The 26,616-nt window shown below is 39.8% G+C and overlaps 1 protein-coding gene across 5 annotated transcripts; it reads right to left on the bottom strand.

Annotated features, from left to right (window-relative positions):
- Positions 1-865: 865 nt before the first annotated feature.
- Positions 866-20,775, bottom strand: LOC141411476 (serine-rich and transmembrane domain-containing protein 1). Of its 5 annotated transcripts, none has more exons than XM_074043529.1 (3): positions 20,399-20,685; positions 19,627-19,795; positions 866-3,701 (listed from the first exon to the last, which is right to left on the bottom strand). In XM_074043529.1, exon 3 carries the CDS (start codon positions 3,565-3,567, stop codon positions 3,193-3,195), a length of 375 nt encoding a protein of 124 aa, XP_073899630.1. In that variant the 5' UTR covers positions 3,568-3,701; positions 19,627-19,795; positions 20,399-20,685; the 3' UTR covers positions 866-3,192. The 5 variants fall into 5 exon arrangements, with proteins under 5 accessions (XP_073899630.1, XP_073899631.1, XP_073899632.1 ...); XM_074043530.1 differs by lacking the exon at positions 20,399-20,685 and adding an exon at positions 20,016-20,108; XM_074043527.1 differs by having other exon boundaries at positions 3,375-3,701; positions 20,399-20,775.
- Positions 20,776-26,616: the final 5,841 nt, after the last annotated feature.

Genomic DNA, 26,616 nt, shown 5'->3' with positions numbered 1-26,616 from the left:
TTTGAATGTTCGGTTTCCTAGCTCTGTTGTTTTCCTTCAGACTGTGGGACCGTGGGATGATGTTAGTGTACAGTGTCAATTTATCTTCTCTCACCTTATAACTGCCTCCCCGCCACCTGCTTGTGCTCTAATCTAGCCTGCAAAATGTGGATTATCTTGTGAAAGTGGAGTTGTGAGAACTAAGAGATATGACAGAAAGAGAAGGGACCTTGCTCATGCCCCTCTTCCACCAACCCCACCAAATAACAGCAGGTTTCCATTTCTAGAAGGGTGGCCTGGAGTCCTGACACCAGAGGAGAAGAGGCTACAGTGAAGGGTGTAAGCTGTGGGGTGAGGATGGGTGGTCTTAGCTTAGAAAAACTGCAGTTGTATGGGCAGTGGCTGGGGGCAAGACCTCACTTCCCCCCATAAGCACACTCGGGCAATTCCCCGCATGTACTTGTGGAGGACAGAGGTCTTTCCTCCTCCTCTTCAGTGTCATCTGGGGTCTTTGTTTAAAATACTCATTTCCTGGCTCAGTCCTGGAAGTCTGAGGGCTGTCCAAGCACCCAGGCAGCTCTTCTCATCCACAAGAGACTCACTGGCCCACAGGGAGTGACCCTTGTAGGGGTGAGGAGAAGCTGACATTGGGGTCACCTATTATTAACCCTGCTTCAGAGAGGACACACAGAAAAGGAGTTATATATCTATATGTAAATATCTATATCTCTCTGCAGATATAGATGTATGACAGCTATATTGATGGAGATACACTATTCAGATACATGGATCTAGATATACTTCAAAGTGCTAGGGAAACTCATCCTCTTTAGAGAGGTTTGTTGATCTCTTCATTAAAAGAAAAAAATAAGAAAAGAAACCAGGCTTTCATTGGACTCTACTTCTTTATTTATAAACCCATCTTCCAACCTTTCTGAACTTTTTAAACATCACAAATTCATCTCAAGTTGTACAATCTGTTACCTTGGCAAGCTTGCAATGGCAAATTCTTTTTCCATCTTTGAATGTTGCTCCTAATTACTTCACTTAATCTTGAGAGCAAGAATCCTGTGTTAGGGAGGGTGGGAGTGTGCCTGTGGATTTGACTTGGTAAGTAGTTTGGCTGTCTCCTGGCAGACTCCTTATATCGCTTCTACAAGGAAAGGATCTAAAGTTACCCTTTAGGACAGGTCTTGATCAGAACATCCTGTTTTGTCAGATATTTGTATCTTTATTTAAAAAAAATACCTCATCCATGTCCCCCCCCATAACCAAAATAACACAAGAATAATCAAAAATCAAAACTGATACTATAACTGCTTCCATAATCTTGTCACATAGATTTTTTTAATTGGGAGCATGTGAACATGTCTGTGTATACACATACACAATACATACATACTGATATATATGCATAAACATGTATACATACACATATGTACACTCAGAGAAGCTAATGATGACCTAAAGTAGCAGAGTTTCTCCAGTCCAAGGTTTATACAGTGTACCTAAGAACATGTAACCCACTGTCATGCTTAAAATGGCAGCAGAGACTTTTTTTTTCACTGATTTTACATTTTAGGGCAGCAAGTCTGTGCTAGTCTTATGGTGACTGGAGAAGTTTCTGGTATGTAAGTAGTTAAATGTGGTCTGAGGTGTACAGATTGAAAAAAAGAAGGCTTCTCTATCCTCATTATCAGTCATCAACTTTCTCAGTATTCTAGAGAAACAAAGGTAGTCCTGTAAAAGTAAGGGGTTCTTTCTCTCTCCCATCCTACTTCTTGGAGCATCCTCCCATCCTATTTCCAAAGCATGTGCTGAAACTCTACCATTTAAGATTAGTAAATGCTTTGAGCAAGGAATGATCCAGTTGTTACAGAAAGACTGTGGCATGTTGGTACAGAGGCTCCTGTAGGTTCAGTGTTTATGCTGTGGGCCATTTATTTTTAAAATTAAATTAAATTCTTACTATAGTTTGTTTGCTTTTTATGTTGTTGTTTTTAGGGGCAGCTAGATTTTCCCCACATCCCATGTGTGTGCTCACGGGGATGCCTCCTCTTGTGCACACCATGGCTGGTCACAGTATGGTTGTTCCCAAGATGGCTGAAGCAACCAGCAACTTCACAAATGGAGTGTCTGAGATTTTTAACCTAAACTCACATCTTGGAATCCTAATGCCGAGTATGAGGTCAACATACAACAATTATCAGAGACGTGACATTCATGGAGTATAGAATAACACACACATCAGCAATATAGTGTCTACAGTTTGCAACCTAGTGTGAGTGCACAAACATCTGACATTTGGAGACGATGTAATTCTGCACTAAAGTTACAAAGATTACGAAACTGAATAAAGGAATGTACATGACTGCTAAAAGTTATTACTGTATAAAATACAACTAAATGAACATTTTCCCTATGCTTAATTCCTGCTGACAGAAATTATAGACATGAAATAAAAACTTCTTGGGTCTCTTCTGGTGCTTCTCTTAGGAATAGCAACAGCAATTATCATAAAGAATTCCACCACTGAACAGAATTGTAACTACAACATAAGTAGAAGAAAAAACCCAGGAGGCAGAAAAACATAACAAACTGCATCATGACACATACTTGTCTTGCTATTGAAAGTTACATTCTTCTAGAACTTTTCCAAATGATGTAGATTCATCAGTAAATGTAATTTGCATGTGTTCAAGTGCAATTAAAGAAAACACTTGGCATATTCTTACTTCAAGTTTTGGAAATGTTATACACTAACTCTGAATTGACTTCTCTGTCTTTTTTTTTAATTTGGTGTCAACACTTTATTTTTACATATGGAAAATATCGTCTAAACAGTTCAAACTTAATTTTCCCAGTTTCTGCTGGCTCAGTTGCTCTCACAGGTTTTGTAAGAGAGAGGAAGTGCAAGAGTCTACATCCAGCTTCCTTTGAGAGGTTTTCTCAGTTGAGTCCTTCTTGTCCAATGAAGAAGCCAGTCCCAGCTGTGCCAAGTGATTTCTGTGAAATTCTACACCCCAAAGTTTGCACACATTTCTGTTAACAGTGGCTTCTGCATTCACAAATGAAAAGCATCATGAACAGAAAAGAAATTAAAGAGGAAGGAGGAAACAGGCCTACACAGAAGGGGTCATTTCTTTCATGAGTCAACCATTCTTGTATGGGAAAATCTAAGCTGATGTTGCTTTAAAGATTTTTCCATTTTCTTCAGGATGAAAGGTTTGAGAAAGTGGACCTTTGAGAGGAAATACTACAGACTTCTAAATTGGTGAAAGAACTTCCAGCGTCGCTTGGATACTCTGGGTAGGAGGAACTGGAGGAGATGATATTTTTGAGCCTCTGGAGGGCAATGATTAAAAGCAAAAGCAGAAATGCTAAAAGGCTAAGGAATATGGACACATAGATGTAGACATTTGACAGGTGACCTGACGACGGGTCCACCGATGTGGACAGTGACGTAGGAAATAGCTGAAGGAAAGTTCCATTCTCCACATTTCCTGCAAACACAGATGAAGGGTTGGGCTCAGACATCTTCGAGGAGGATGAAAGATGGAACAGGTATGTTAAATGCCAAAGTTTCATGCAAGTGTTAAAAAAGATGCAATTGGCATCGTTTTTTCATGACAGCATTAGAAGATATTACAGGCTGATGAATCAGCACAAGACTTCTTGTTTTTTAAACAAAGGCAGTGTCAGGGATCAGTTGTCCATTGAGTCTGCAAAAATAAAAACAAAAGAGCAACTCAGTGCATTCTTTAGGAAATAACACACTTCAATCTAATTTTTAGTTTTTACTTCAGTGAGGCTTCATTATAAAACCCACCAGGGAGGGAGAAGAATGAAATGAGTCCCTGAGGAACAAGTAATGTTTATGTCTTTATGTTACAAGTGATGATATAAACATGAGCTCTGATTTTCCTTACAGTACTCTAGGCACCAGGTTTCTCAAAGGAACCGAAGATGAACTAAAAAGGAAAACACAGTTCTGATGTGCCCCATCTGCTGTGATTTCAGCAGATGCTCCAAGTGGATGCTCTAAGATGAGAACCTAGAAAATTAGTCCCAAATCTCCTTCCTTCAGAAAACCAGTGCCTCTTGCAGCTCACAGCATCCTGCTGGACCAGAATTCCCTCTAGCACATGATGGAGAATCCCTGAACACACATGCATTTTTGTTAAATGTTTATAATATGCTGATTTGTTTACAAAATTTTATCTCCTTTAGATCAGGGGCCACTTCTCTGTATTTCACTTCCTTAAATGTACCCAGGTAGTTTGTTTTACATACTTTAGGTATTGAAGAGAAAAACTTCAGGTCAACTTAGAAGAAGAACAAGTTGAATTTCCTCTATCTCCTCTGAGCTGTAGAGGGAGAAGAGATTTGCTAAAGAGATTTAGGTTTAAGGTGGGAATTTCCTATCATGTTTGGGAAGTTGGGCACAACTTCCTTAGCTTCACTTTTTTCATCTGTAAAAATGGCTTGACCCTTGATTCATCTCCTCACAAAATAACCTCACTCTGTGAAGTGTAAATGTTGGATCAAAGTGTGTGTATGTGTGTGTGGGGGGGGTGATATGGGACACTGAAGGGGAACACTTTCTTCTTAACCAGGTGCACAGAAAGGCTTTGTGATAAATGCAGCTTGAGGGAAGAGGAACCTTCAAGTTGAGAACTCCAAAACTTCAAGTCCAGAAAAGATGTTCTTCCTAGCTCCTTCCACCACTGGACCCTTTCTCTGTAAATTTCTAAATCTGGCTTCAGGTGTTGTGAAATACTAGCAGGGAGACATCTACTCTGTCCCTGGCTTTTCCTTCCTAAACATTGCCTGGCATTTTACCTTGAGAACTTGCCTTTCCTTCTGTTCTCTAAATCTAATTAAGCAGCTGATTCTTTGCGTGGCTGACATTTGCAGCTGTGGCCAGAGCTGAGCACCACTAGTGATCCCCTGGAAAGAGAGAACACTTCAGAGAGGGTTTCCCTGTCAGGTGTCCCAAAGAGTCTCAGGAATGTCTTAGTAGTTCCTGAAATAATTTGACTCCTACTACTCGTTATGCTTTGCCTGGTGTTTTACTTCCATTAGGTTGCTACAGTCTTGTGATAACTGAAGGGAGGGAGGAAGGGAGGAAGGAGGGAGAGAGAGGAGAGAGAGAGCGAGATTGAGAGAGAGAGAGAGAGAGAGAGAGAGAGAAAGACAGCAAAGAAGAAGAATTCCTGTGGTGCTGCAAACATGTTTCCCTGATTGGCAAGACCTAGCCTTTTCACGATGTATGAATGTTCCAGACACTCATCTTTGGGGAATATGGCAAGGTGTCTCAGAGGCAGTACAGTACATACAAATCTAGGGTAGAAACCTCATAGACTGAATGGGAAAAAGATTCAAAATGTCCTGGCACAGCACAACCTAAGTGTATCCAAGGAAACAGAGACACAAAGAAGCTAATTGATGTGCTAAGAGTAACATCTGTAGTTGGAAGATAAACCCACCTCCACTCCTGTTGTGGTCTCAGTTTTCCTATTGTTTTGGTAATAAGGATTGCTTTATTGTCTCTTTTCTAGCATGGACAAAGAAGGAAAGGACGACACACCTTTTCTGTTCATCACAACTACTCTGTAGGGCTATAGAGCATGGATTGTACCCATTTTGCAGATGAGAAAACTGAGGTGCAGAGACACTATGACTTACTCAAGGTACATAGCTAGAGAATGACAGAGAAATAACTGGCACTCATTCTTGAACTGTGTTCTTGGTTTTCTCAACTGTAGTAGGAAAAAACTATGACTAGACATGAGTACTTACCTTGGGCAAGACCACAGCTAGTCTTGGTAGCTCAGTTTTTCAGTTTGATAATAATAATGCTCATTTTTCTTACCTCTCCAGGGGATCTTAGTTAGGATTTGATGCTTTTTGCATAATCTTACTTAGAAAACAATAAAAGCACCCCAGATGAAGTCTAGGAGGCAGGCAATTCCTTCTAAAGGCCCAGAAAGACTAATGGAGCTTTCATGTCTCTACCAGTTCTGAAACAAAGGTTATAAATTCAGCCAGAATTAGCTGATGTTTTTCCTAAGCTGTTTTCTCTGCCACCCAAATCTTTATCATGCTCTATGGGTGAGGCTGGAGGCAAATGTCACTGTGGTATCAGCAAGTCACTGGAAAAGCTAACAACTGACGACCAGACCACCTGTTAAGACAAAGCTCTGGTACTGTGTGACTCATGTGGGAGAGCGCCTACCTAGCAAGTGTGAGGTCCTGAGTTCAAATGCCAGTGCTGCCAACTACAACAATCTCTGTACAAGATGAATATCCCAAGAATGAAGACTGTGTCACTTTCTGAAGGTCACCTTCCCTGTGAGCCTCAACTGTCTATGAAATGGTTCACAGAACTCCACGCTGAGAAGTTGTGGGTAAAGCATCTATCTCCTAAGTGGCCTTGGAAGAATGGTAGAAAATAAACATGTGAAACCTTGTATCTTGACATTTCACAATTAAATATCTTCTCCTTTAAGTACCCTCTTCCCAATGTTACAGATTTAATATCATTTCTAGAGTACTTCTTAATTTAAAGTGACAACTACCTAGATTTCTTTTCATTGCTCTGCTCTGAAACACAGAGAGCAAAGCATGGCCAGAGAGAGATGCTTTTAACTTGGCAGCATTCATTCTCATTTCCTTATTGACATTTAAAAATTGGTACGTCTTCTTTCTCTGCAGTGATCGTTTTCTTTGATGGTGAATGTATAAAGCTCCAGATGAACCAAACCGTACACGGTTAGGCATTGTGATAGGTGGCACTGTGGAAATGAAGTCGAATGAGGGCATCTCAGGATACACTTCCCAGGCTCTTTCTCTCAGATAAGGTTTAAAGCAGAGAAGAAAGAGACTTCATCTTAAATGCATAGCCTTGACCTGTTAGAGGTAATGCCAGCAGACTCTCATCTCAGAGAGCCATGCAGGGATTTCGATTTTTTTTTTCCTGAGCCATCCTTAGGAAGTGATTTTTTTTTTTTTTTTGAGAAAGGAAGATGACAAAGCTGGATCGCTGGATCACAACATTATAAATGAAGATCTGTGGAAATGTTTTAGCTTATGGTCAGCCAGCTTTCCCTTTGTCCCTTGGAATAAAAATCTGTGCTGGGAAGAAATCTACAAAAAAAGCAGGGATTTCCTGAAGTGGTGGAGGAGAGACGTGTGACCTCCCCCCTGGAGCCCAGTGGACTGGGGAGGAGAGAGGGGCTTAAAACTGCTTTTGCTCAGGAACCCTGACTCCTTACTTAGGCCCATGAATTAATCAAAGGCAGGAAACAGATGATTGCAATGGCTCTTTTCCACAGAAATGAAAGGAACAAATTGACATTGGGGAAACTTCTGGTTGTAGCCAGCTTGCATGCTGGCCAGTTTACTCTGTTAATTAAACTGACATTCTTTCCTTCTTTGTCTACATGCTGGAGAGTCCAAAGTTAATCCCCTTTACCAATTAAACCAGGTAAACTTTTACCCCTTATTTCTCTCTGACCACAGAAGTAAATCTGTCAGCCAAGACATACAGCTTTGTAGAAAGGGTGCTTGGACACCTGGAGAACCCAAGGCCAGCAGCCACTGGGGACATGTGTTTCCTCTAGTAGTGAAGCTGAGCCCCTGAATTCCCCTTTAAAATGTGGACAGTTTCTCTCAGAAGGGGAACGACAGAGCTTTGAAAGGTGGACTCTCTCTGTCCTCCTCTTCATCTGATGAATAATAAACCTTATTTCCCTTTCCTTTTATTTGTAAATTGGTGTTAAGGCCAGGGGACTGACTTTCTGGTAATAAGCTTCCTAGGCATGTGACCACGCCCAGTGGACAATAGTGTTTTGGAAGAACGAAAGCAGACTGTCTGGTGTGTACCTTCATCCCTTCGTTTCTTCTGAAAGTAGGAAGCGTTCATAGGCCCTCATCTTAGGAATCCTCTCACATAAGCATTTCAAGAGCCTTTGCAGAGACTGGGTATGTGGGTAGAGCCTACACGGTGGCCTTGACTTCCATAACACAATGGTTTATAAAATTCAGGCTACCAGTCAACCTCGATTGTGGCACAGCAATTTTAGACTTGATGGAAAACCAGGGCAAGCAGCTTTGTTCCCTTGAAAATATTTTTTAAAGAGTGACCTAGCTGTTACCACCAACAGTGTTGCATCATTTCAGAAATAGTGAGTCCTGCTCTGTCATACTCCAAAAGATGGTCCTCTCAATCCATTAGGAAGAGTGTGGTAAAGTATTAATGTGACAAGATAAAAGGCTTTTTGAGTACACAGATTTAAAATGAAATATTGAAAGGCAATTAATGATTTTAGGTGATGAACTGGATCTGTCTAGAACACATAGAAACTACTATTTCCAGAATCCAGAAGGGAACTTACCACATCTCAGCAAAGCTGCTTTTAGTGTATTAGAAAATATCATGTTATTTATATAAGACCTTGTACTTATATAACCTTCACTTCTCAATGTTTTCTCTTTGCCTTGGCCTTTAGTTCATGCTAGATGAGAGAAGATCAGTGCTGACAATACATACTTCTCCCACCCTCCCTAAATGCAAATCCTTGCTTGCAATCAATGGCAAACACTTAGTCCTGGGCTTGTAATCATCAAAATAAAGTTTACTGGTTTTTGAGTTATTCTTAATCAAAGCTGATTCAGCCATCCACATATTTGCCTCATTGAGAATTGCTCTTGCTTATAGAACAGTGCTTTGGGAGAGTAGAATTTTGTGTGAACGCTCATTATGATTTCTTCAATAAACCCAATAAAAATCAAAACAATTTAAGGAAATAAACTACACTACCTGCTATTACACACTGAAGTAGAGGGCCACCTTGTGAGAAGAGGTGTGGAGAGATGGGTATTCTGCAAAGTACACTGGAATTCATGGATTTGGACTGGATAAGTAAGATGAGAATTTAAAAGTAATATTCCTCTTTACCCACAGCTCAAGTGAATGATAAGAAAATTTTAGCAGAACTTTTTTATTGCATTTTGTCAAAAATTAGAGAAATGAAAAAGTAATAGCAATGGATCAGTGATTTATTTTTAAAAAATCACTTTCAGGCAGGTCATTAAGTTGCTCTGGACTCATTCCAATCTTCTATATCTTTCCCTCAGTGGTGACTTTTGGCTACCTGCAATGCTCTTAGGCTCAGTAAAATATTTCCTCAGCAAAAAAACCAAAACTAAAACAAAACAAAAAACCCCAAACTCAATACTTACACGTTAGGCAACTTATTTTGTCCTGATTATTTAAAAATTAGTTACCTACCTGAAGTATAATTTAGGTAATAAGGTAAATATAAGGTATATTCAGAATATACTATTCCTAATTTAGAGTAATATAGGAGTTATTTAAAAAAAAACTTCACAAAAGAGCACAGCAAAATAAAACTGGTTTTAACTTCTACCTTGTACAGTCTCAAAAGAATTATAGGTATGACTCCCTTGCATTTATATGACAGTTTTTCAGAGAGGAAATCACACTATCATTCTTACTAAATTTTTAGCATATTTATATTCCAGCAAATTCTTTTGTGGTACTGGGGTTTGAACTCAGGTCCTTGCACTTGTTAGGCAGGCACTGTACCACTTGAGCCACACCTGCAGCGTTTATATTCCAATGGAAGATTTTATGACCAAATCATAGCCTTAGTGAAAATAATCATTTAAAAAATAATAAGCTCTTGGAATTTAAAAATAATACAATCTTAGGGAAAGACAGGCAATTTAAATAGTAGTTTTCTAGATTTAAAAAAAGCTTATTACAAAACCAGTTCCAGGCTTAACATTTTTATGATTCTTTTATGATGTTTAGGAAAGAACAAGGAGGGACTTCCTGTACATGGAGAGATTGGGTCCACCATGGCTAACACAGTCAAAATAAAAAAGGAGAAAGACAGCAACTTCAAGTTGAAGGAAGCATGATTTGGTTAAGAAGAAGCAGAATGATGAAAGTCACTTTTAGGGAGTGAGAGAAAAGACCTAAGCACTTTATTTAGAGAAAGCACAAACAGCCAGAGAAATAATGATTTGATGATCATAGGCAAGGTTGTAAGGAATAAATGGGAAGAAAGAAGATAAAAAGAAAGATTGGCTGTCCATGATGTTACATTTCTAATGAGGGATTTTGAGCTCCATTCTCTATCCCAGCTCCAATCATTTCCAATATTTTAGGAGTGCATTCAGAAAAATAATTTTTATTCTCAGACCAGCTAGAATGTTAAATCATAGAATTAGTACACAAAAAATGCTTGCTTATCTTTTTTTTAGCAAGACTAGATATTTTTATAAAAATTCACAATAAACCATGCTGTGTTGGGGGAATGGAAAAATGTTTGCTCCTTTTCTACTGTGTCTCATTTTCCCCTATTGTTCAAATAATTTGTATCCAATATATGCTTTTTGTCCAATCAGGATATGCCAATAACTGTCTCCTTATCTAGTGTGATATTTGGAAAGATTTTGTTATTATAAACATAAATAATGATTTTCATAAATCCCTGAGATTAAAAAATTAATTTTTTATATGTCAACTACTAGATATTCTTGGGCTTTAGGGGCATTTGGGTGCCTCCAAAATGACTCTAAGGAAGCAGGCAAGAGCTTGGAAATTTAATTGTGCTGCAACCACTGATAAAGTCCATCTTAAATCTAAGCAGATTTATCGAAATGGCAGCCACAAGCCATTGAGCCACTCAGTAAGAGGAAAATATGAGATGATACCACTCACTCCCTACCAATGCCACTTTTTCCTTTCTTTTTTGTATCTCCTGTTGCCTAACAGGAGGCAACATACACATAACTCCTCACTTCATGGCTTATTGACATCTCGATCATTTTTTTCTCTCTATCCATTCTTTATTCCATCTCCCTCCACCTCTCAAAAGCATCTGGGCTAAGGTGTTTAATGAGAATCTTTCTGTTTATCTGTGTTCTTGTAAATGACTATTGTTGTTCTGTGTGTATACTTCCAGTTTACAAGATTGGATATTCAGTAAATGTTTCATTCACTACATAACTGAGACCCCAAACTTCATTTCCACTGAAAATCACATGTATAGGCACAATCTGAAAAAACATGATGATATAGTCTGTCTGAAAAGAACTTCAGTTTTAGCAAAATAATTAAGCAAAGCACCATTTATATCTATTTTTACTCACAATAATAGTCATGTATCATTGACTTTAGAAGAAGGGTGCTTTAGAAGCTATTCCCTAAAAATGGATTAGAATATCATAAATAGTTATAAATGTTACATGCTTTGCATTTCCCAACAGGGATCCAAGCTCACAGAGTGTTTCACTTAATAACATTTAAACTCTAGGCATAGTATTTACTTGAAATTAATGAACAATCATCTCTCATAATACAAACAGAACCCTAGCTGATTACATATTTTATAAACTGCCCATGTCATCTGGATATTAGCAAGTGCTTAGCATAACATATACATATGAATTTTGCCAAATAAATTCTCTCATTCTTCCAGTTCTCTATGACTGACATTCAAAGTGAGATGACACTTTCCATAGTAAAATAAGTATGTGGAAAGAATAATGCTTAGTAATTGCCAGCTTAAGCAGGCTAAGTTTTGGATGCATACACTTTTGGTCTTATGATATTATTTAGGAGTCAGCTGAATACTCACAAAAAAGTAAGATGCACATTTCAAGATTTATTCCCTTAATAAATTTTTCATGGACCTTGGGTCAGTCAAAAGAAAAAACATCTTTGTTATACAAACATTAGGGCTGCTGGGGGGAGGAAATTTGAATTAAACATGTATATTAGATTATTGAATTAAACCAATTGTAAATTTCCTATATGTGATATAGGAAATGTGCTTGTTCTTAGGAAATAAATGTTGGAATATCCACAAAATGTTATAGTATCAGCAATCAACCCTCAAGTGTTCAGTCAAAACAAATAAAAAAGTACACATGAACACACAGAAAGGAAGATGATAAAGGAAACATGTCAAAATGTTAACAGATGGTCAATCTAACTCAAGGATACATAGGTGTTCATTTTTATTATTCTTGCAACTTTTTTGAAAAATTTCAACATACAAGTTGAGAAAAAAATCATGTAATTGCTAAGGATTTCAAGAAAATATGTGTGGAATAATACTCTAAGTCAGTCAACATGTTAGAAAAGTGGGATTCTTCAGTGGACATCAGAAAAAGTCAAATATCTAGCTCATGATGGTCACTAACTCACAGGTGCTCATGGTGAAGCATTATAGGATGAGTTGGAGGATGTTTAAAATGGTCCGGAAACAGGATCTATGGTTGGGGAAGGGGGATGCTACCTGAGGACCAGGAATCCTTACTCACCAGTCAGCATGATTCATGACCATTTCTACCACCACCCACTGAACTGATTCTCATCTAGGCCTCCTGGATCAAGGAATCCAACACCATCCATCACCTTCAGAGGCAGATATCCCTTCAAGGATATCCCTCTTGTAGCTTAAATACCCAGGCAAAGGTAGGGACTTTGACAGCATCCTGAATCCCAAGAGTAGTTTGCTAATGAGGAATGAGGAGCAGGTGGATTGTGAGACATTCATGGAAAACCCATAATGGTAACTTGGTTCAAAGCATACACCTGGAAAACAACAGCAGCAGATAAACCAAACAAGTGGGAAACTTTTCAAAGGCAGCAAAAGCAAACAGGCTGCAAGTTCCACAGATCAAGGAATTCAGGTTTCTTACAACTCCCAACTGATACCCTGGGTTGGGTGAGTTCTTTAGTGTGGCAAGGTAAATGCAACCTCATGAACTCACTTAACAGTTCAAGGTCAAAATCCTTTGCAATAAGGACTGATAAATGATTTAGAAATTGAATCTAGTGACAGGCAAATGCAGCTGTAAATGAAAACTTCAGGGCATTGATTTTAGTAGTGCTTTTTCTCAGTCCTCCCCAATCACATAACTGACATAATAGGCACCTGCAATAAGCACCAGACAAATTGGATTTTAGACAGAAGTTACTGAAAACACCATGCAAGGAGACAAAGTGCTCTTTCAAGGTGGTAGGATTCTTATCTACTTGTGCTTGCGGGTATATCAGAAAGGCAGGAGACAGAAAAGGGAAGCTGTGGCCTTCCCTTGTGGGATTTCTCCAAGGTTCTGCTAACCCTTGTAGTGAACAGAGCAGCAAAGCACGTCTGAATGCTTCCTCTTTCTCTCACCAGAGGCACAGAGAACTCAAAAGTCTGGCTAACAAAGAAAATGTCTACATGTCCCTTGTAACATGGAACACAGTGATATGGCAGGCTATTGAGGTGGGATGAAATCAAACCCCCATTAGCTTGTTGTTGTTTTAGATAATGATTCAAGCCCAGACTCTGTCAAAGATGGTATGGAATCAATAAACAAGAGTGGACTCAATTCTAGAATGTGGAGGTGGAAAGAGGTAAACTGAAAAATAACTAAGAATTATTTATAGAAAACAGACTACTGCACTGATACCATATAAAAATAGTTATGTATTCTTCTAAAAATATAAATACATATGGTTCAACTCAGGAAATCATGGGTAATCTTTTATACAGGACATAATTGACTTTGACCTAGTCCTTCATCAAGCATAAATTCTTCACCTTACCTTTTCAAGGTTATGTGCTCTTTATTTTTTATTCAATCAAACCAGATGGGGAAAACTACCACGACATAAATTACAGCTGCCATTATTTATTGAATATAAATCAGGTATTAGTCTGGATGTGTTTTTGTATGTGAGTGTGCATGTGTATTTTCTTCCCTCTTTAAAACTCTCAAAGGTAGTTATTATTATCCTTTACCTTTTCTTGAAAGATGAGAAAAGTTCAGAGACTTTGAAGGCTTGCCTAAGGTCATCCAGCCACTTAGAGGCAGGACTAGAATTAAAATCTGTGTCATTACATGTCCAAATTTTAGGTTCATTATGTTTTTTCTCTCAGGGAGTCCAAAGATGGAAGAGGGATGCCTGTGAGACTTATAATCATCAGAATTCTCAAGAAGTTTGTTTCTGATGTTCCTCCTTCTAGGTATTGTAAGATTGCATGTTTCCACACTCTCTGACTTTAGGGTGGTCATGTGACTTGTTTTGACCAATGAGATGTGGGAAAAGTGGCATGCATCCAAATAGAAAATGTAAGGCCCAGAGTGAGATTTGCCAACTCCTTCTCTCTGCTGTGTGACTACCCTCCAACTTCTACCAGTCTGAGTCCTTGAATGACTGAGCAAGTGTCTCCGCTCCTCACTGACTCCATCAATAGATAGCATCAACAATGAATAAACTTTCATTGTTGTGAATCACTGAGACTTCTAATTTTTTGTTTGTTGTTATGGTAGCACAATCCACTATTTCCTGACTAAAATAAGATCTCATCCTACTATGAGAGCAGATTTTATGGTGGGACTCTAAGCATGTGACTACAAAGAATTCAAATTCTGAATAAGAGAGTTGCACATGCTGTATATGTGATATATTAATTAATTGTAACAAATAGTAATTATTAATATAGCACTAAATTAATCTACCAGTAGCTAGAGCCAACGAAACATTCTCTATTAAACTAGAATATGATTATCACTACAGTATAAGAATAATCTTAACCAACTGTCACTTAAATAAGCACAAATGATTTCAAGGGAAATAGGTGAGAGATAATAAAGATATTAATATTAACTTATGACCTTTAATGGAAAAAAAAGTTTATTGTGGAAGTGAGGATCAAATTAATTAAGAAAAGCTGTACACTGATGTATTCAGTTATTCATTCAAAAACAATTTTTAACTATGGATTACATACAGAAAGTGATAATATGTTAACATTATGTGCAAAAGTCTATGTATGTGTAAGACTTATAGTTACCATCTTGAGTGAGAAATCTAAAAGGCCTCTCTTACATTATCTGTTCTATATAATATGTCCCTTATTATCTGACAGTAGGGTGCTTTTTTCATTGTCATTTTTCCCATTGCATTTAACAATGATGTTCCAAGCATAACAAACTGTTCTAAATTTCCCAATTAATTTGTTAATGCTGATGCTTAATCTATAATCCCCACCTACTTTCTTCATGCAAATTTCTGGCTCCCTCCTCTCAAGTCACTTCTGTACCTTTCCATGGGAATGATTCTCACATTTTATTATACTTGTTATAGTATTTACCTGTATGTCTGTTTTGATAGATTGTGAACTAAAGGAAAAAAGAACTAATATTTCACTTACTTTTATATTCATAGACCAGCACAGTATATAGCATAAAGATGACCCATAAGTATTCATTGACTGCAATGACTGCATGAGTGAAAAAATTTTAAAAAAAGAAAATTTGAAGCTTCTTGAAGAGATAATGCATACTTTTCAGTTTTTACAGGTAAAAGTAGAATTTATTACTTGTAAATATTTGTTGAATGCATGGATATTCTATTTATTAAATGAGTGAATAAATTATCTTTTTTTTAGTATACATAAACAATGGATTTTTAGTCAGCCATAAAGAAGAACAAAATTTTTGGTGGCAAGATCACTGTGTTAAGTGAAAAAGCCAGACTTAGATAAATATCACGTGTGGAATTTGGGGGGAATGTAAGGACATGAAAGTAAAGAGAGACCTGTTAGGGATATGAAAGGGCAAAAGGTGGGGGGGATTAGAAAAGGTAGTAGAGGGTATAAATATGATATGATCAAAGTACATTACATGCATGCATGGAAATATAACGAAATCCATTACTTTGTACAATTAACATATGATAATTAAAACACTATATAATAACAACAGTAAAGAAATAATGCCTAAATAAGTTCAATTGATGAGGTACTAGGTAAGCCATTAAGAAAAATCTTCAAATTTTAGTAGTGAATTATTGGGGCATATAGAAACATATTTAACTGAAGAGCTGTCATATTTGTGTCTCTAAAAATACTGCCTCAGGATAAATAGATAGGTTGGACATAGTCTACCTGGAAGTGTAGGAAAAACTCAAAAGCCTTTAGAGATAATTCATAACAATACGAATCATAACCAGGACAGGAACCAGGAAAATAGAGAGGAAGAGAGCTGACTCAAGAGATACTTAATATGGAAAACTGAAAAAATATGAATAATTGGGTTCAAAATGGGATGTAAGAAATGAGTTTACATTTTTTCATATGATTGGTTATAACTTTCTTTGAATTGGGATAGAGTATAGGATATCCAAGTTTACAAGGAAATGATGAATTGTAAGACCATTATGAAACTCAGCTTATATGGAGCCAGAGATCATGACACAGGTCTGGAATGAAAATAAAAATATAGGAATCAGGATGTGGACAGGATTTAAAGCATAATCTTTTCCCCACCAATAACTTGGAAAAGAAGAGAAGAATGTTCTGGCCAGAACACTAGGAATAAGGCATCTTTAGCTCAGAGGAGTAGAAGAAACCAAGTAAAGAGAAACAGTCAGAGATACATTCTTTTTTAGTGAATGAATTATCTTGTATAAAACCATTAACGATTTCTCTGAAGGATAAATACTCAATACTAAGAGTATTCATGAACCTTCCCCTAAATTTTATAAATACTTTAGTTATAGCAATGAAATCAGTAGTTTCAGGTTCCAGAGTAAGCTCTACCCATGCTTTCTCATCAACTTACTGTGTTTCTCAACAATATCCTATAAAGTTGAGATTTTCCTTGGTCAAGCATTCCCCTCCTTATTTTATATCGTCCATACTTAACACAACCTTTGAAATGTTTCTTTTGTGCCATTTCTTTCAAAGCTTAAGATTCTCAGGCTAAGGCCAGAAAGTCTTCCCAACTGTGTTTAATTGTGCTTTCAGTTAAATTTGTACTTACAGGAAGTTGCGAATGTTACATTTAAAAAACATTCACAGAAGAATGCAAGGAAAAAGAAGAGTATATAGCCCTCTGCTACAATCCTGGTCACAGGAAAAACTGAAAGTAACAACCAAACCAGTTTAATTGGTAGCAGTTGATAGATTACCAGGCATTTCTAATCAGTACCAGACTACTGTGGGAAATTAATCAGGAAAGCTGCTATTTTGGCTTCTCCTGGGATACATGTCTGTATGTTGAATGCTCCCTGAATGAATGGAGTTACATTTTAACTACGGGTTCAGTCAAATCATCTTCCTGTCATTCTGAATTTGAAACTAGTTCCTATAGCCACGTATCCTTTTGTTTCCCTTCAAAAATTGGATTCTGGTCTGTTACTGTTTTAAGTGACCCTTTTCACAACTATTGTAGGCTTATATCTGGACCTTTTCACTATTGTCAATAACAACACCAGCACCAGCAACTAAGTCCAGAGCACACATTGTAAAGCAGGACTAATTACCTATGGTAATAATAGATGGGGATTTAAAAGTGAAGAACTGAGGAAATATTAATGACATATCCTGTTCCTGAGATGAATCCAGAACTTTGAAATATTGGCACTGTTTTGGATGGATTGTGCCATTTTATGCCAGAGATCTGTTAAAGTGCATATAGCTTCTTGAATGCTCAGAATTTCTTTTCTCTCTCTTTAATAACTAAACCTAGTGAAGGATAAATAATGGCTATTTTGTGGTTCCAAATGTGAACATGAGCATGGCGTGGCCATATCCCTAAGGAGCTCTTGAAGGAGGCTTTCTGTGCCAGGAGCCTCTCACACCAGTATGGGTCCTGTGGACACATCTCAAACATCGGAATCAGAACTGAGAGAATCACAAAATTTGGCTCTGTAGGCTGCCACCCTGCATCTGTAATGCCAATGGATGCACAGATTTCCTGAATTCAAATCAATGGCCTGGTTACACACGCTTACCAAAGACTTCTTCATCTAAGTCTGTCTTGAATCTTTTAGATACACATGTTGACTGACAGGAATCCTACTAACTCATGCACTTAAAGTTTGAGTGTCTTCTTTGTTGGATTCCCTATTCTATTAATTAACTCAAAAGCTTTATTATGTTTTCTTTTAGCTGTCATTGTGAACAGTAACAAAAGACTCTAAGAATTAGGCCTATGACACTTTATATTAATATGGCAATGTAATAATACACTAAGTTCCACATTGGTTACTTTCCCTCAATAGTAAATTAAATATAAAAATCATTATATAAACAAGGAATATTAAAATACAAGTGCAGGGAGAAGAGAAAACTCTGAAAGAAGAATTACTATCAAATGAGCTCAGACTTGATCTAGAACAGAGGCTGAATCAGAGAATTTTTCCTTTGAGGGGTTAATCTTTCATTCTTGTAATGAATGAGTAATTCCAAGTTTACTTAATGACTTGTATGATTAATCATACTTACCAATCATCACCACGATCCCTCATTAAACAAAATGAAGTAAGAAAAAGAAATTCAAGCAACCTACAAATAAACCCTCTAGTGGATTTAGTGCTACATGCACTCACACCATTATTTATTTCTTAACCCCTGACACACTCGTGCACATCATAAACAGGTAGTGAAATCTGATGAACTGAACTAACCAACAGTAAAGAGAACAGAATTACCTTACCTCACATCGGACTTCCTTGATGGGAGCCATGGATGTGCACTAAGGTTTTCAAAGCACTATGTTTATGTAGAGGAATAAAAATAATAAATAAGCCCTCTTAACTCAAAATACAAACATGAATACTCCACCCACTTCCTGGCACCCAGTATTTCCACAGTACTCTTGAGGTTGGCAGCTGGTTGGCCATTCCCACCATGCCCAGTGTTTCAAGGTGACCAGGGCATGGCCTGACAGTGTGCTATCAATGCCTCTGGTGGCAAAGCACAGGCACTTCAAAGAGCCATTTGTACTACAGATTACCAGCAATATGGCACTGTGTGCTGCATGTGGTGGTGGTAGGGGAGAAGATGCCTAGCTGTGTTTAGCAAAATGAAGCATATTTAGTCACAGAAAGATACTTAAGAACACCTAGACTAGATGCATAGTTAAGCAAATTAAATATTATCTTTTTAATTTTTAAAGGATGCATTTGGCACCCAGACTGCACCAAAAGCCAAAACTTGAAAAGACCATTGCCTATCTTGCCTTTTCCCCTGTTGACAGGCTGTTGTCTGAACAATGAATCTGGCAAATATAAAGTGAAAAGCACTCTAGGAGAAGCATCTTAAGGAGTGGTCCCTGGTCCGCAGGACAGCAGTAACCACTGCCCATTCCCCCACCTTTTGCACCTGTAGTGTGGACCTTACCAAAGTGCAGTGGCTTTGAGAGTCCTCTAGCCATCGAATCTCAAGATCCACCACAAAGAACCACCTAAGTACTTACTTTTGCTGAATATTTTCCAAAGGAAAATTACCCGGCAGAGGAAATGAAAGACATTAACAAACAGACCCGTCTCTGGACTCTGATACCAAACCCGAGCTCGGCAGGGGCGGGCATCTGGCGGCTGAAAGCGCGCAGGCACAGCCCACAAACCTGGACCTCAGAAAGATGTTTCTGCGAATGAATGGGTCTTTCTGTTCCCTGGAGGAGGGCGCATTACAGATCCTCTCCCAGTCAGAACTCCAACAATTTGCCCATCATCCCCACACCTCGCACTCAGCTGGGGAACACAGGATTCCTGCGTCTCAGACCTGGGAAAAGGGAAAGGTCGCTGGTGCAGTTACTTACAGGGTATTGGGGGAACTCGGGAACCACCGCCCAGGAACGCAAGTGTTCAGTGCCAGGAGAAACTTCTCTGAATTTGGAGCCACCCGAAATCAGGTGAAAAGACTCGTGAACGCAGAAAGCCAGCAGTCAGAGTTCACGTGGCGAGCCCTTGGAGAAAGGACAGATAACCCTAGAAATTCAGAAAAAGAAATAAGCGCAAAACAAATACAAGAACGAGCACACACATCACAAAAGCCAGTTTCTGCCTGGCAGCGAGGGGGTAGGGGGGGAAAGGGAGGGGACGGGGCCGGTAAGAGAGGGGGCGGGGGTAAGGGGGAAGAAATGACCCAAACATTGTATGCACATATAAATAAAAAAATAAAATAAAATAAAAGCCAACCGAAATGCACCTAGAATCACACTCTGCAAAGTGTAGAACTGTCTACATTTGCACGGAGGAATCAACCTTGGTAGGGGTTGACACGACGGCAGACCTTCCTGCTCCCGGTGTCGGGGAACCAAGCGGGTCATTCCAGGGCCAAGGACACTGCATGCCCGGCCAAGTCTCCCCGAGACCCAGCTGCGCCAGTACCCTAAAGACGCAACCGACCACGAAGAGAATTGATTTAGGGAGTGTTTCACAGCAAGGAGCCCGGGAAGAGTCCGGGAGGACCCAAGGCCATTTTAGGCGAGGCGTCGGGGCGCCCCTCGGGGAGGGCGCTCAGCACCCCGTAAGTCTCAGGTTCCTCTCTCTGCCTCGGCTGGATGGTTAGGTTTGGAGCCCCTCACTGACCTGCGGATCAGGACGTGCGACCACCTGGCGTGGGCTTCCGCGATTGCAGTGGGGCGGCGCCCCAGTCTCTGCAATGCTTGCGGGCAAAGCAGTCCCAGGGAATGCGGGGCGCAGGGGCGCGGCGCGCGACCAGCGCGCACGGGCAGTGGGCGCAGTCGAGTGGGCCCTGGGCTGCTGGCTCTGCCGGGTCCGTGAGCCGTCCCTCCGCCCCTCTTTGGCCACGCAACCAATGGCTGCGAGAGGGCCCACTCCCCGCCGCCCCCCAGACGCTGGCGTTAGGACAGCACCCCGCTCTGGCGAGGGAGGAGTTTGCGCCGTGGTTGGAAAACCCGGAGGGCGAGGAGGCGTTTGCGCAGGGAGCCCCATCTGGAGAAGGCAGGTGTGGTGCGGTGAACTTTTGTGTGGGTATATGGGATGGGGAAGCAGTTTCTTTGGAACTCGGGGGCCCATCTCTGCAGACGACAGCATCCACTTATTGCCAAGTTTCTTCTCCTCTGACTTCTTTTGTGACTCCCGCGCAGCCTCTCACCCCCAAACCACGATCCACCTAGGTACATCGTCGCAAGCAAGGCTCTGACTGAGCCGCGTTGGGGCATCGCCTCATCCTATGACAAACTGCACCTCAGATCTCCCTCATCAGCGCTTCTCTTCCCCACCCTTTGAATCCTCTGCCAAATCTCCAAATGAATGAACAGGATTGCAGTTTCTATGATGCCAGTCATGAGAGTCCCTATGGCTAACTCTCACAGAGAGTCTGTCATATACCATAAAGGAACTCTGGAAAAGGAGCCTTTAACTGGCGCATCTCACGTGGTTACCATTCAGTTTTATGGCCTTCGCCTTAAGAGTCTATGTAGCTTTTACTATCTGAGGTCTCCCACAGTCTACAGTCAATGATCCTGTTGGTTCTGGGACCTATGTGACCTGTGAAGGTCTAAGCCCCTGGAAAGTGTTGGTGTGGCTAACATTTTCCTTGAGCCTCTAAGTCTACATGTCTCTGTTGTCTTCAACCTGAGTGAGACCTGTCTACTGGCAGCCAGGAAAGCAAATCAATACAGCACTGGGTTTGCTGTCCATTTTTCAATGACCATTTACACGGCACATATATTGCCATTCACCAGGGTCCAGCTCCTGAATCGTACTACTTGTGTCCATGTTCAGTGGTTTTCCAGATAGAGACCAGCAAGGGCCTCTGGCTTAATTCTGAGACAAATTGGTAAGTAAAGGCTGTGTCTCTCCAGGGTATTTGTGGCTTGTTTGAATCTTTTCTGCTTGGATTTTTCTGTGCCTGATCTAAAATGCAGTAGGGTAGATTGAGCTGTATTGTCAGGAGGGCAGATGCAAAGAACTGCTTCTCTCCCTAAACCCTTGCATTTCCATTCCAAGCCTCACCTGTGCAGCTACCATAGGTTTTATTATATCCATCTACTTCCTCTTGTCTTGGGTACTTTTATTTAGCTACATCCTAAGCCATAATATATGCAAAATCTTTGGTTTGTTAGACAATAGCTGCATTTCAATAAAACCTAAATCTCTATGCCACCTAAAATTATATCAGTTATCACTGTTCATTTTCACACTTGGAAAGGCTGGGGAGTATGAGAGGACAGTTTGTTCCATTGGTCTTCAAGACAGAGGTCCTTAAGTTTCTTTGTGCTCAGGATTCCTAGTCCCAGCTCCAATGTTTGGTTCATTCACACTCCACATGATGCAAATGCAGTTTGTCCTTTGAGAAGCCCTGCAGATATCTTGCAAGCTGCAGAGAGTGGAGAGGACTATTCATTGTCTGGCAGGAGTTTTATTCAAACTGACATAAGATCCCTTCAATTTCAAGAATTAGATACTCAGCACTTGTATCTAATTCTTGTTTATCATTATTTCCATGGGTTCAGATACATTAATAATATCATCCCCTGTTTGAACTGATATAAAACCCCCTTGTTGCCCTCGAAGAACAGCGAGGAACTGAAGCAGTTGGCTTGATATGGGAAGCAAGCTTCTGCTCTATTTTTCAGTCTCATAGACAAATATTTAGGAAATTTTAATTGTCAAATTTCCTTTCATAGGATGTCTTCAAAGGCAAGTGGAGCACCACTCAAAGGCCCAAGGGTTTATAGGCATAGTTTGGAAACTTAGTTTCTAGTGAGCATAGACATTACCTCACCACTTCCATTCATTCTTACTCAGGGAGAAATGCGCTGTTGAAAAGTGTAGAATTTGAATCATAAATCCTGATGCTACTACTTAACATTTATGTGACTTAAGCCAATCATATAACCATGGGAGTCTCATTTTCCTTGTCTATAATGTGAAATAATAGTGTTCTCTTTATTAAAGGAATGTTAAACACACATCCATGTGCTCACACACACTCTCACGCACACATACTTCCTAGCAATTGTTTGGCAGGTAGTACATACTTAAAAATATTAGCTTCCTTTTTTCTTCCTTGCAGCCATCAAAGCAACATTCCAAATAACTGCCCATTCACTAATTTTCTTCTAGGTTATCAGGAGGCTTAAATGTTCTATTGCTAAACAAGGCATGGTGATCCACACCTGTAATCCCAGCACTTGGGAAGTGAAGGTGGGAGGATTATGAGTTCCATGTAGCCAGCCTGGGCTACATAACAAGACCCTATCTCAAAAAGCCAAACCAAACCAAACAAAATGGTCTGTTGCGAATACTCCTTGGACTAACTCTTCTCTCCCCTTCCTTTATCCCTTATCTCTTCCTCCCTTTTGATGTTCCCTCTCTAATCTCTAACTTCTTTGTCATGTCTCCACCCCTCTGCTCTCAAGCAATTCTCTTATTCCATCAGCCACAATTTCAGAAATCTGTGCTCTGTAAAGGAACACTGACAAAATAATTCTATGATGAGCAAAGTTTTTTCCACTTTCTTTTCTCTTTCATGACATATTATAAGTCTGTCTTTGTTGTTTAAATTATGATTCTCCCAAAAGCATGAAGAAATTTATGTTATCTAATCCTACCAAAAAATTCCTAGGCTGCAAGTCCTTTTAGAGACACTTTTGGAGCATCCACTATATGCCAGGCAGTGTCTTAGGCACTGGAGATATGCAAATAAATAAGACAAATTTCCTGCCATAAGATGCTAACAACCCAACCACGAAGACAAGACATACACTGTGCCGTATGTGCCATTAAGTGAATTAAGTACATGGAAGAAATCTAGGTACTTTTTTTGGTTATGATGCTGTCTCACATTGGCCAATCAAGATGCCCACTGCCTAAGTCTCCTTTAAGTGAACAGTCACATTTTGCTCCCATGAGCAGAGCTTGTTAGCTCAGAATGGGCTTGTTATAGAAAGATAGTAAACCTTGAATCAGGCAATTGACACCTCCATTTTTTCTTAGCTTTCCATCATCTAGCTCTCTTACTATATTCCCCATTGTGATACTCAGTGGCAGGTAGAACCCATTTCCCACTAAAGCCCAAAAGGCCTTTGTATTCTTTCCCAACTTCCTTGCCACCCCCACCCTGTATTATAGCTAGAATGAGAGCATGTGACCTAGGTTTGGCCAATCAAATTTACCTTTCTTGTCCCTGGAGTTGGGAGGTGGTGATTCAAGGGAGCTGCCATGGAGAGTTCACTACTTTCTGGCAGTATTTGCAATATTGTCCAATTTCTATACCAGCAGGGGCAAGGGACAAGTAGGGACATTTGGTCTCAGTGACCAGGTATCAGTTACAAGCCACAGCTCCTCTGTCCTGTGAGGGCAACGGAGTCCTCTCTCAGCCAATTTGGTGGGATGACTTGGCTGTGATTCTGGCTGCTCTGCTTCCTTTGTTTCTATTCATTTTCTGAGCATCTCTCTGATCATTTAAAAAATCAGCCAGATTGATTTCTATTGTTGGCAACTAAGAATACTTTGGCTGAAGTCTGGAAAAGGCTCTGCCTCAACAAGAAGAAGGCTGATTAACTGATTCACTGATCCAAGAAACTGATCCTTGTAGGACATTCAAAGTAGAAATATTATAGTGGGTCAGTTAGAATCCAGAACAGAGGCTAAACACACACCTACCAGAGACTAAGACAGTGGGGGCTATTGTGTAGGTTGAAATTATGAGTAAGCAGAAGTTATCAATAAGCAAAAGTTGTGAGTTAGCAAAAATTGAAGTATATTCAGAGGAGAGAGAGGGGGCAGTGGTTGACTGATAGAAACATGCAAGTAGAAATCAAGAAGATGTGATGGAAATGAATGGATTCATGCTTTTGGGGACTTCAAGCAAAACTGCTCACCAGCTTTACCTTGAAGCCTGAAGTATATTCCAGTTTTCAAACTATGTTTGTATTTCCATGAAATTGAATACCCCTGGCTATTCTCCCTTGAAATTTCAGCTACTCATATGTAGATATGTGTCCTCCATAACTACCCTATTATTGGAGCTCTATCCTATATGATAGGATGAGACTATCCTATATGACCAAAAGGTCCCAAAGATTACAGTGATGATATGACTAGAACCCTGTAAATGGCTGTCAAATGGTGTCACTCAAAAGTTGCTGATCTGCCTCTCCCAAGACGTTATTTCTCTAGAAATTCCCAGCAGAGCCCCTCCTCTGAGCTGAAAAATCAATGCTTTCTAAGAGGCCCCTGTTAAAAGTACATTTTATTTCCCAGAGGGAAAGAAGAACCAGAAGTGTTTCTCTTTGCACTAGATATTGCCACCTGAGCAGATCAAATGAGCTGATCCTTAAATTTGAATTTTCAGAGGTCTGACACTTAGGGAATAAGCTAGTTAGAGAGCAGGAAAAGTCGGCACAAGGCAGGGGAGGGTGGAGAGTAGATAGAATAGAATGTAACTGGGACATTCCAAGGGAATGCCTTATGGAATATTCCCACAAGAGGATGTCCTGGTGGTCAGTCCAGTATGAAGAATGCCAAGATGGTGCTTATGCCAACATGGTGGACACCATTGCAAAGTGTTCTCACTTCTCAACCTGCATGAAGCCAAATCTAGAGTATGGGCTTCCATAATATTCTTTACCCTCTAGATTTTGTAGGAGATAGAACAGGACTAAAAGTGAGCAGAGACAGATGAGCCTTTTGAGAGTCTGCTCAGAATTATCCATCAATAGCTATGGCTTGGAGTTACTTCATGAATCTCTGAGCTTCGTTTTTATCTCCCACAACAGTGCCCTCTCATGGCTCGCGAAAAGGAAAATATCTATATGTCTCAACCAGTCAGATTGTGTGAATGGTACACAATCCAAACCAAAAAAATGTGATTTTTGTTAATGAGACTTGAAACAGGCAGGAGCTGCTGTGTTTGAAGGGAGAGAAGACAGCACATCGAGGTTTCTTTAATGAAAGAAGTCTGACATTAACCTTCAAGAGTTTTATTTATTTCTTCAAAGTCTAAAATGTACCACAGAGTTTTTGATGTGTTTTTCTTTCTGAGAGTAGCAGGTAGAACTGTTCTTAGAATAGCAATGAGCCATATCAGGGTGCAAGTAGGAGCCACCTTTTTGTAGGGTATGAGTCTCAGTAATGCTTGTGGCCCAGTGACTTACTGTGGGTTATAAATCACTGATGAGCAATTTGAAGAACAGATGGGGACTTTAATGCATCCTCCTCGTCTCTTGTCTTGTGACTGGCTGAAGTCCATGTGTGCTTTCGGAAAGGATATTTGAAAAAGATATTCGTCATTTTAAATTGCACTGTGGAAGCTTCGCAGTTCATAATGTGCCACCTATGTATGTCTCAAAGATAGGTTTCCCTTGATGTGGTTGACAATTTCATAACAGCAAAAGGGCAACCTGGCATATTTGGCTAGAAAACCTAACTTTGCAGGAATTAGCAAGAAATGTGAGGTGCAGAGGAGAGAACTAAAGGATTTGGGGGCTTTTTGTTTTGGTTTGTTTTATGCTGGTTTATTTTTGGTGGGACTAGGGTTTGAACTCATGGTTTCATGCTTGCAAACTAGGGACTCTGCTACTTAAGTCACAACTACAGTCCATTTTGCTCTGATCATTTTGGGAGATGGGGTCCCACGAACTATCTGATCCAGCTGGCCTCAAATCACGATTCTCTTGATCTTGGCCCCCAAGTAGCTAGGATTACAGATGTGAGCCATTGGCACTTGGCTGAGTTTGAGATGTTGAAGCTGAATTCTCTCCCAAAACGTTAGTGCTTTGAGAATGTTGGAATTCCCATTGTTTGGCAATTTCTTTGATATCCATTCTTCTGTT

The sequence above is a fragment of the Castor canadensis genome, chromosome 10, assembly GCF_047511655.1.
Source record: "Castor canadensis chromosome 10, mCasCan1.hap1v2, whole genome shotgun sequence".
NCBI lineage: Eukaryota > Metazoa > Chordata > Mammalia > Rodentia > Castoridae > Castor > Castor canadensis.
Note: the sequence above shows the minus strand (reverse complement) of the source record. Positions and strands in the feature narration are given on the sequence as shown.